The 11,508-nt window shown below is 36.6% G+C and overlaps 1 protein-coding gene across 1 annotated transcript in view; it reads left to right on the top strand.

Annotated features, from left to right (window-relative positions):
- Nucleotides 1-209: 209 nt before the first annotated feature.
- Nucleotides 210-11,508, top strand: part of LOC111147995 (glycine N-methyltransferase-like) — a gene marked incomplete at its 5' end in the record, with an annotated part of 113,706 nt that continues 102,407 nt past the window's right edge. Inside the window, 4 exons of the mRNA XM_022504330.1 lie at nucleotides 210-309; nucleotides 525-667; nucleotides 774-895; nucleotides 980-995. Coding sequence (XP_022360038.1) covers nucleotides 210-309; nucleotides 525-667; nucleotides 774-895; nucleotides 980-995 — 381 coding nt within the window. The remainder of the gene's footprint in view (nucleotides 310-524; nucleotides 668-773; nucleotides 896-979; nucleotides 996-11,508) is intronic.

Genomic DNA, 11,508 nt, shown 5'->3' with positions numbered 1-11,508 from the left:
ACAATTTGAGGAGGTTCCAGAGGAATCAGGAGTCAAGATAATAATATTTAATAAAATATTTTTAAAAGTCAGAATTATTGCAAAAAATTATGATGAACAATAAGTCAAATTTTAAAATGGAGATAAGATCAGTATTACTGATTTTTTTTTTTTTTTTTTTTTGTTGTTGTTCCAGGCTTCAGTATGTTTTTTTTTGTTTTTTTTTTTCCTGGATGACCTTGGACAATGATGTGCCCCTGCCACCAGGGGGTGGCTTCGATGCTGTCATCTGCCTTGGAAACAGTTTTGCCCACCTGCCAGACTGCAAAGGTGAGAGGGGGTGTGGCCTGGATCCTGGCCCCTGCTTTGAGCTCTGCCTCTTTCCACAGACCCTCTGGGTGCCTGCTCTCCTGTCAGAGCAGACTGTTTTCTGTTCCGCTCTGCCTTGGCATCGGTATCCCCAGGGAGGAGGAGGAAGATGGGAGGGAGACTGGACCCCAGGGCTCTCGGCAGACGCAGTCTCTCTGCCCCCGCCCTGAGCTCAGGCGACCAGAGCGAGCACCGGCTGGCGCTGAAGAACATCACGAGCATGGTGCGTTCTGGGGGCCTGCTGGTCATTGACCATCGCAACTACGACCACATCCTCAGCACAGGCTGTGCACCCCCAGGAAAGAACATCTACTATAAGGTGGGGGTCCCCGAGGGTGGGAGGCCCAGAAGGAGGGGATGGCATCCCGGGGTCCAGGTCCTCCAGTGGTTGCAGAGGCTAATGTAGCCTGTCCCGCCACCTACAGAGTGACCTGACCAAGGACATCACGACGTCCGTGCTGACTGTGAACAACAAGGCCCACATAGTGGCCCTGGACTATATGGTGCAGGTGCCAGGGGCTGGCCAGGATGGTTCCCCTGGCTTGAGGTAGCCCCTGGGCTCGCGGGGGGGGGGGGGTGGGGTGGTGCTGAGGCTGCCAGTCTTCACGGCTGCCTGGGGCCTCTGTTGCAGTAAGTTCCGGCTTACAGTACAAACAGAAAATACAGGAGAAGCTAGATTCATAAGAATATATTTAGAAGTTATTATATTAGGTACAAGGATGAAAAGTATTTCCATGTTGTATTCAGCTCAGAATTTTATAGATTTTATTTTTAGGAGAAAAATTAATAGGAATATTTTGGGAACTTATGGTGATTGTCTCAGAATTAGATAAAACAACAAGCTGTCTACACTAAGTGGAACAGGGAAGGATTCAAATGTTTTCCTGGGATCTATTTTGAACACAGAGCTCCACATGTATGATCTTACTTGATCCTCATAACAACTGACCCCTGTTTTAGACATCAGGAAATTGAAGTTCATGAAACAAACAGCTTTCCCAAATGGTAAGCATCTTGAATTATAAGATTGTTTAACTTCTAATCAAGTGCATCTTTTTTGTTACCTTTTATTTAGATTGTTCCTGCCTTCAATAGAGTGGAATTGAAGATGTCTAGTTAGACCAGCAGTCCTCTCCTGCCTCCCTCTCTCTCTCTTTATCTCCCTCTCTCTCTCTCTCTCTCTCTGTTTTTTTTTTTTTTCCCTCTCATTCTAACTGGCTTGCAGTACTTGCCAAATGTCATTTTCACTTCTCGCATGTCTTTTCTACAACTTGATTCTTCCAGTGTACCATTAAGTATATATTTTAAAATTCTGGAGCATGAACTCAGAATTGAACAGTGCTAATTAACAGCCACTAACTAGCCTCGCTTCTTTTTTTAAAAAATCATGATTCCTAAGAAAACTCATTCCATTCCAAATTTATTGATACATGTTAAAATGAAAGGAGTGGGTTTACTGGTGGGGTACTGAAATACTTTAGAATCTCTTTTGCCTGCCTTAATTTTAAAAGGTTGTGCAATTTAGAATGTGAATATCAGCAGAGGAAGAGGAACCAGCAGTGAAAGGAAGGCAAGTCTACAGTGGGTAGTGGGTTGATGGGGCTGGATTTATCAAGTATGATCAGTTATAGAGGAAGTTTCTAGGTTTTTTTTTTTGTAGTTGAAATATTAAGTTTATTGTGAAATTTTATTCTTTAATCATAAGAGAAAAAAGGGGAAGGAAAGCAACAAATAACTACACAACAATGCACACATTCCTCACTGACACATAGGGTCTGCTCTGATGGCAAAACTCTTCATGGACATTGTGGTAAAATAAAAAGACTTGGGGGTGCCTGGGTGGTTCAGCGGGTTAAGCCTCTGCCTTCGGCTCAGGTCATGATCTCAAGGTCCTGGGATCGAGCCCCGCATCGGACTCTCTGCTCAGCAGGGAGCCTGTTCCCCACCCCCATGCCTGCCTCTCTTCATACTTGTGATCTCTCTCTCTGTTAAATAAAGAAATAAAAATCTTTAAAAAAAATAATAAAAAGACTTGGCCTCCGTTCTCCAGGGAGATAGCCCATGCTTTGGTGGACAGCTCTCCTAATACATTTCTGGAAAGATTCCAGACTCTCCTTTAAGGGAGCCCTACCTACAGGTGACTCATGTCCACCACAGGGGATTCTGTAGGGTGCCATGCCTTCACATTAAGAGCTATTTGGATTCTTTGCATAGTTACCTTTGAGATCACAATATGATTCAGGAATGGAAAAGGTACCCACACCACACCTCCCGGACCTATAATTAAATAGTTTCATAGAAATTATTTTGTGTTTCTTACTAAACATCCCTTCAAATTTCTTATATAACTCTTGACAGGCAAGATATCTGTTTCATATTAATGCATTTACCTTCTCCTTTTATGTCTGATGCATTGCCATAGAAGGCACTCTGTAAGTTTAGTTGAGGGAATAAATGATTTAATGAATCAATCCTTTATTCAATATTTATATGATCATTCTATGGTCATTCATTTAGATATAAGAAAATTAAATTTCATCTTATCACAGAATTCTAGATGGGTAATGAGACTATTTTACTGTATCCTAGCCAACAGGACTCGATGGCTTTATATTGCCAAATGAAGATTTACTTGGTCACTGAGATGAATCTCGTCATGACCAGAATTGTCAGCAGGCTTGCCAAGTGATCTCAGCTAGCTAAAAAGATCTGCCCTTGGCCCTCTTCCACAATTCAGTGATGACATAACCACTTTCAGAGAAGTGACTTATCATGTGAAGTAAACGAAAGATTTCAGGATCCCACAATATCATTTTGTAAATTATAATCTATAGTGCTATAGCTATAGTCCTTCTAAAGATCTGAGAGGATTGAAGTTGTCTTTGGTAAATGACAGATTGTTGCCTTTGGACAATTTACTCAACAGTAATAACATTGAAATGGAGATGATAGACAAGCTGGGAAATAAATGATCATTGAGTAAATGGCAATGATGGAACTTCGGCCTGTATTTTGTGGGAGAGATTCAGTAAAAAGTGATCCCAAACAATTTGAATATTATGAAAAGCAGTGGACAACCTCCTCCAAGAGAAATGACCAAGAATCATACACTTCTCATAGATTTTCACATTTCTCTCCTACATCATAAAGGTTGTCTTCATTTAGTAATGATATTTAATAAAAACTTCAAATGGAGCTAATACATTTAATTTTAATGTGTTTCTCCATAAGTTGTAAAGCTTTTTTTTGTTTTTGTTCCATTTCATTTATGATTTTTTATTTGTCAGTTTTATTCCATAACCACAATATACTAACTACCCCCCCACCATATGCTCCATCATGCAAACTTAGCATTTAACAGACACTTAGCAAATGAACTATTATGAAATTAAACCTGGGCAAGGAAACATTAGAAGCTTCCATTCAGACGTGTTACTGATGGCACAGTTAACTTCCACCATAGTAAAGAACTCAGGGCTATAATTTCTGCCCTAGATGAGATTCTTAAAACTTGGCTAATGATTTAATTACCTCTGGCACTTTCTCAAGTTCTCCTCCATTTACTTCATGCAAAGTTCTTCACACTTTCCCAGAAGTATCTCACTGTGGATTCCTTGAAATAAAATTAGTAAGTTAAGGAGAAAGAAACAGAAATTATGTGTTCACATACTTAAATCTTAAATGTGGATGCTGATGTTTTTAAATCTGTGGGTATTCTCTGATATAATTTACCTTTCCCACTCTGCTTTGGTCCCAAGCTTGTAAAGCCTGAGATCAGCTTGAAAGTGTCATATAGAACCTGATGAAAAAACACATCCTTACTATTGAGATAGAAGAAAACTTGAAGATAAATTGCCCAAGCTTTTGAGGATGACTCTGACATTGAAGGTAAAAGGAGAAATACAAAATCTAAAAGAAGATAAAGGGGTTGATGCAACAGTTGATATCTTTAGTTGGGAGAGCAGGGGGTCAAATTGATGAGTCTGACAGTGAGTTTCAGGCCTAGGCCATGGCAGACAAGATGGAAAACTTTAATTTGGGAGCAACACAGGAGAATTCATTCCAGGGCATTGGAGGATTTCAGATCTAATTGGCAGCAAAGGATACTTCAGAACAGAATGATGCTGTAAAAGAATTTATCCATCTATTTATTCTTTCAACAAATACTTATTGATCATTTACCATTTTCCAGGGTCTATCCTTATCTTAAGGAACAAGTTGGATAAGTAGCTGGTTTCTAAGTTCTATGTAATAAGAGTCTGAGTCTGTACTGTACTTGCTTCCATTAAGATGGGCTTCTGCATATAGACAGGGCAGAGTTTTTAGGTAGTGTCTTTAATGAACTTTGGGGAAGAAGTGGAGGAGGCAGAAGTGAGAGAAAGTGAACAAGGATGAGACTGTGCAGGTGAATACCCCCTTAGATATTCTAGCATTTATTGAGTTAAATGTTTAAAAACATTTCTATGATTTCTGCTCATAATTCTGTAAAGGAGGATACTTTAGATAAAAGTTTAATAATGCAGTACAAATGTTATTTTACTTTTTAGATATTACTTACTCAAAAAATTATGTAAATGTGTGTGTATTTCTGTACCTTCACTGTCCTAAATATTCATTTTTCTCTCATTATCAGTAAGACTTACTACTTGATTTGTCTGGAATCTGCATATTAAATTCAATTTTTTTTTGTCTTCATCTTTCTGTATTTCAAAAATAAATCATCTTCCACATGTTCCTTTCTTTATTCTTTAGAGTATTTATGAACCAGTTGTGTAATAATCTTATCAATTTTGAATAATTTTGTAATTATCAATTATCTATATATTCTAATATGAAATGAAACATTTAATACTACTTTATATGCATATATACGTGTGTGTGTGTGTGTGTGTGTGTGTGTGTGTGTGTGTGTGTGTGTGTATAAAATTAAATCCTAAATTCTGTCATGTGGATTTGAAATCAGTATATCAATGTCAGGCATATAAAATCGAGAAATCAGTTGTGATGGTTAGTGTACCATGCCTATCCCTGGACAAAGGATCTCCAGCTTTAATCATTTGATTTTTTTGACATAAATATTCTAAGTTGCATACAAAATGTTAGTCATTTTATAAACCTGCCAGGGTTATGAAAAAATATTAACTTGAATAAATGACTAATTAATAAAAATATTTTGCATTTACAATATGTATGTTACAATACATACATTATTAATACATACATACATCAAAAAATGTATACATACATTATGTATTATAACATACAATATGTATGTTATAATATGTAAAATATGTTTTAGGTATAAAATTAATAAAATTATGCCAGATTTTATCTCCTTTAAGTTCTATAATGGCATAGTTATAATATGAAGAGAATTGTTCTAACTTTAATGCACTGAATAACTATGTTATTTCTTTTAAAGTTTTCTGAAGGCAAAGTTAGATGCAGTGATTATTCTAAAACACAATTAATAATTGACTTTATGTGAACAGGCCTGCCCATTCTCTGTCCTTCATTGTTTTTACCCAACCTAAATTCAGCCATGTGTTCTTCCTTATTTCCCCCTCTCCTTTTTCCTTCTACCACCATCTTTTGGTGTACTATTTTCATTTGTTTCTTATGTAAATCAGGTTAGACCTGGCTGAGTATACCATTAGTACCTAAGTGCACGCCTTCCTTCAGCACCACTCAGTTTTGCCTTCTATTCACATAGCTCAAAGCACCTTACTCCAGAAAATTCTTCAAATCTTTTTCCCTGAGTCCGGGCAGGAGGCCACAGACCCAGCCTCATTATTTTGCCAAATACCAGGATCAACCTGTTCTGTGAACAATTCCATATGAATCTCCTTTTCACTTAGGTACATGCAGTTCTGCCTTCTTGATTAACATGTGGCTCATGTTTCAACAGCTTCAGTATCACCTGGGAGCTTGTTATGAATCCAGACTCACAGAACCCTCCACCTCTATCTACTGGATCAGAATCTGCATCTTAACAAGATTCCTCAGAATTCCTTAGTACATTGAAATGAGAAGCACTGGCTTAGGGTTTAAGGGGTAGATGATTTCAGATATAAACCTGCCAGACTGGATTGGCTATTCAAATGCCTAGAAATGACATGGAGCCAATGAAATGTGACAAGAAAGTCAGACATAAAACCAGGCAGGAATAGTGGTAAGTGAGAAATATATTTTATAAATGTTCCATCTAAAAATGGTACAGAAGCCACATGTTTCTTGTTCATTATTGTCATTCAGGAAAGATTCTAGATGTGTCAGATCTTCTGAATTTCAGGAGAAGAATTTTTTTTTGTTAAATTTTTAATTATTTACATACTTGCAATTAAACATATTTTTTTAAACACCATACAAGCCTAACTGATACATCTGCCTGCTGCATCTGGACCATGGGCTACTAGTTTACAACCACTGTTTTGAGGGCTATCTTTTTTTTTTTTAAGATTTTATTTATGTATTTGAGTGAGAGAGAGAGAGAGAGATGGAGAGGGAGGAAGTATAAGTAGGGAGGAGAGGGAGAAGCAGGATCCCTGCTGAGCTGGGAGCCCATCCTGGGGCTTGATCCCAGGACTTGGGACCATGACCAAAGCTGAAGGCAGATGCTTAACTAAGCCACCCAGGCACCCCTTAAAGGCTATCTTTACATTAAAGGAGAGTATTTAATAAAAACTCAGACTTAGGAGATTTTTTGTTAATATTTTGGATAATTTTAGTGAATATCTTAAGGAATCAATATCCCAATTATAACTGTGAAAAAGCTACAAATCTAAACTACGGGGTGTCTCTTTGACCTCATTTAGTAGAGAGAACTAGTGATGGCTTCTTTGAGAAAGTGAAAGAATAGCTAAGTTCTGATAGATGAGAGAAAAAAAATATTTAGGCAAAGGAGAGTAGTAGATAAGGAGAGAGTAGTAGATAAGGAGATGTGGAGAACTCCAGGAGAGAAAAGAGCAAAGGCCCAAGGCAGGAAAGAGTTAAGTGCGTATGAGGAATTGAAGAAAGGTCTTATGACTTAAACAGGCTTGTAATTATGACCAAAAGCGTTAAATCATGAACTCCACCTTGTGTTCTTAGCATTTTCCTACGTAAAATAATAGGGAGAATTTTATGACATATAACAGTATAACATGACTGGATTTACCTCTACAAACATAACTAATTAAAAGATCCTATTGGCCAGCAAACTTAACTCCTGGGAGCATTGAATGTATTCTGATAGGCATCTGAAATATTACAGCCCTAGCTAACATTCTGATTCTAAATGAGGCCTCATTTTGAAGAAGGTTAGAGGCATTCCATTCTCTGATTTTCTCAGTCAGCTGTTCATCTGCCATGAAGACACAAGTGTATCACCAGTGTGATGAGATTTAAAGGAAATAGTAAGATTCTCCTGAAAGAGATTTCTCTGTTGCCCTGTCTTGTACCAGAATCTTAACCACTGAATATACACTTCCTTCATGGGTAAAATAAGTAAATCTGTATAATTTTGTGTATATATGTACGCACATATGTGTATGTGTGTGCATATGTGTATATGTGTAAGATAATGTGTTTACAGTTTCTAGGAGATGCTGTTATCAATAAATATTAATTCCCCTCTTCTTGGACATAAGGACAAATAAGTATTTAAAGAAAAGAAAAATTTACTTAAGATAAACTAAAAAATTACTTAAGATAAACAGTGTGAAATAAGATGAAAGCAGGATTTTGAAAAATATGAATTCATAGTATACTCTAAGATGAGACCTGGTGAAGGAAAGTGATAAAAATTATATAATGGATGTTTTCTACTGTCAGTATTCTTAGTGTTTATCTGTGACTATATGTATAGCTACAGAGGAAGAGAATACTGAAACTTGAGGACATTTGTGAATGTCATAAAATAGCCTTATCTTACTAGACTTTATCATTGATTATGAAGGTTTTTTTTTCAAGGAAATAAAACTAATCCCTTTGTGTGTTATTCTATAACACATATGTACACATATAAATACAAGCATTCTATAATATTTGAAATAAATTTATTGTTATATCACCCTCCATCCTTTTGTTGTTTATTTGTAGGTAGAATTCTACCTTATAACTGCTTAAGTAATAGTCATCCTGCAGCATATTCCCTTTGGGGATGCATTCTAATGTCCTAGAGTGTGCTGAAAGGTACAGATTGATTATAACCTCTATTTACCTTTTGGATCAGTAAGTGATAAATCACTCTCCTTTGGCCTCCAGAAGACTGCAGTGCTGGCTGTTGCATATTTACCCTGGAGGGCACTGCTGAGCCTAAAATTATTTACAGTTGTTGGAAAGTTAAGTGCCTCATTTCAAGGAAGAAAGAAACCTTTTAAAAACTTCATAATACATATCCATCATATTTGCATCAGTAATTTTCTCTTTTGCCTTCATACTTTCTTTTTGAAAAGTCCATCCTGGAAAGCTGAGAGCTAAAGTGTAGATTTCAACATATGACTCTCCTACTTAAAAAAAAAAAAAAAAAAAATCTTTAAATTAGGGGTGGCTGGGTGGCTCAGTTATTAAATGTCTGCCTTTGGCTCAGGTCATCATCCCAGAACTCTCCTGTCATGATCCCAGAGCTCTGGGATTGAGCCCCACATGGGGCATGGGGCTCCCTGCTTGGCAGGGAGCCTGCTCAGGGAGCCTACCTCACCCTTTTCCACTCCCCCTGCTTGTGTTCCCTCTCTTGCTGTGTCTCTGTCAAGTAAATAAAAAAAATCTTTAAATTATACCCTGTAGCCTGATTAAGAAAGTTTAAATGTGACTTATCTTTCATACTTCTGTAAACTACATTAGACCATGTCACATCTGTGCTCCACCTCCATGCTTAATGGTGCATGAATAAAGGAATGAATAAACAATAGAAAGTCAGCAACTAATGAATTGACTTGCAGTTACATACAGAATATTGTCATGCACTGGCTTAAATTCTACTGGCATTTACTCCTTTACTTTTTTTTTTTTTTTTTGGATGCACAAATAGCAAAATTTGTTAGAAATGGGAAAGAATTTATATACAGTGTCCTTAGAGTATATGTTTAATAAAATTCATCTTAGCAGATACTCCAAACATATCAGATTTGTTTATTTTCCAGTTAGGTTATTACTTTTGTCAAAGCTTCCAAATATGATAAACAATCATACCATAATAATCCGAAGAGCTAGATGTAGAATTAATTCAACAAAGGAAGCCAAAAACTTCATGATACCACTCCTGGTAACCCTGACAGCTGCAATGCACTTCAGTAAATGTCAAGAGAAATGGTCAAAGACTCCCCTGGCCAACCAGCAGCTATAAAAGTTTTTTTCTGGATCCAAGTCCATATTTCCATGAAACTTCCATAGGAACTGATAATAACTATTTCTCCCATCCAAGTACTAACCAGGCCCGATCCTGCTTAGCTTCCGAGATCAGATGAGGTCAGGTACGTTCAGGGTTGTATAAACATAGACTGATAACTATTTCTCACACTGTTCCTTCATTTATCTATTTTTTTCCATTTCTTCATTATTTTAAAAAGCTTGCTTTTTGAAAGGCTTTATATGTTCGGTACTATGATATAATAAAATGTAAAATAGAAGTGTATCTGAACCTGGGACGCCTGGGTGGCTCAGTTGGTTAAGCAGCTACCTTCGGCTCAGGTCATGATCCCAGCGTCCTGGGATCGAGTCCCACATCGGGCTCCTTGCTCGTCAGGGAGCCTGCTTCTCCCTCTGCCTCTGCCTGCCATTCTGTCTGCCTGTGCTTGCTCTCTCTCCCTCTCTCTCTCTGACAAATAAATAAATAAAATCTTTAAAAAAAAAAAAAAAAAGAAGTGTATCTGAACCTCACAGTACTTAGAGTGTTGTTGTTACATTCTCAAAAAATTAAGGAAAGCTATAGAATAGTAGAGAGCCTAGCTATACCAGGAAGAGAAAACAGGCTTTGGGGAAGGTTACTTGGATTCCTATTTTAGCCCCACTACGCTTTGAAAGTTTGTCAAAGTCTCTGGACTTCAGTGCCTCCTTTATAAAGTAGCAAAAGGAAGAGTGCTTCCCTTATGTGTTATTTTCAGGATTGAGACAAAATACGAAAAGTCCTTAAATTAATGCCTAAGTTGTAAGCGCTCAATATATATTAGAGCCCCAAAATTTGTTTCCGTTTAGGCTCAAAGAAGTTCACATTGTACTCATGTATGATAATAATTTTATTTTCTTAAATTCCAGTTATTAACATACAGTGTTAATTAGTTTCAGGCATATAATACAATGATCCAAAAATTATTTACATTACCCAGTGATCATGATGATAAGTTTGCTCTTTAATCCCTGTCACCTGTTTCACCCATCCCCCTACTACTTCCCCTATGGTAACCATCAGTTTGTTCTCTATAGGTGAGTCTTTTTGCCATTTGCTATGAAATGGGTGGAGCTAGAGTGTATTATATTAAGCAAAACAAGTCAGAGAAAGACAAATACCATATGATTTCACTTACATGTAGAATTTAAGAAACAAAACAGGTGGACATAGGGAAGGGGGAAAAAGAGAAAGAGGCAATCTATAAGAGACTCATAACTATAGATAAACTGCTGGAGGGGAGGCAGGCAGGGGATGGGCTGAATAGGTGATGGTTATTAAGGACACTTGTGATGAGCACTGTGCGTTATATGAATCACTAAATTCCACTCCTGAAACATTGTATGTTAACTAACTAGAATTTAAATAAAAGCTTGAAGCAAAAGAAGAGCTATATTAAAAAAATTAAAAATATGCTATTATCTTTTTTTTTAAAAAGGGTCTATTTTTGTTTTGTCTCTTTTTTCTTTGTCCATTTGTTTTGTTTCTGAAATTCTACATATGAGTTAAATCATATCATACATGTCTTTCTCTGACTTACTTATTTCACTTAGCATTATACTCTCTAGTTCCATCCATGTAGTGGCAAATGGCAAGACTTCTTTTTTATGGCAGAGTAAGTTTCCATTGTATTATATATTAATATATATAATATATATTATGTAACATATAATGAATATATTACATATGTTTATATTAATATATAATGTTAATTATATATTATATATTATATATATTTATTATATGTTATATAATATATATTATATATATAATATATATAGTAGTGTGTCTACATA

Source organism: Enhydra lutris, unplaced genomic scaffold, assembly GCF_002288905.1.
Source record: "Enhydra lutris kenyoni isolate GAN:26980312 unplaced genomic scaffold, ASM228890v2 scaffoldscaffold18, whole genome shotgun sequence".
NCBI classification, from domain to species: Eukaryota; Metazoa; Chordata; class Mammalia; order Carnivora; family Mustelidae; genus Enhydra; species Enhydra lutris.
Note: the sequence above shows the minus strand (reverse complement) of the source record. Positions and strands in the feature narration are given on the sequence as shown.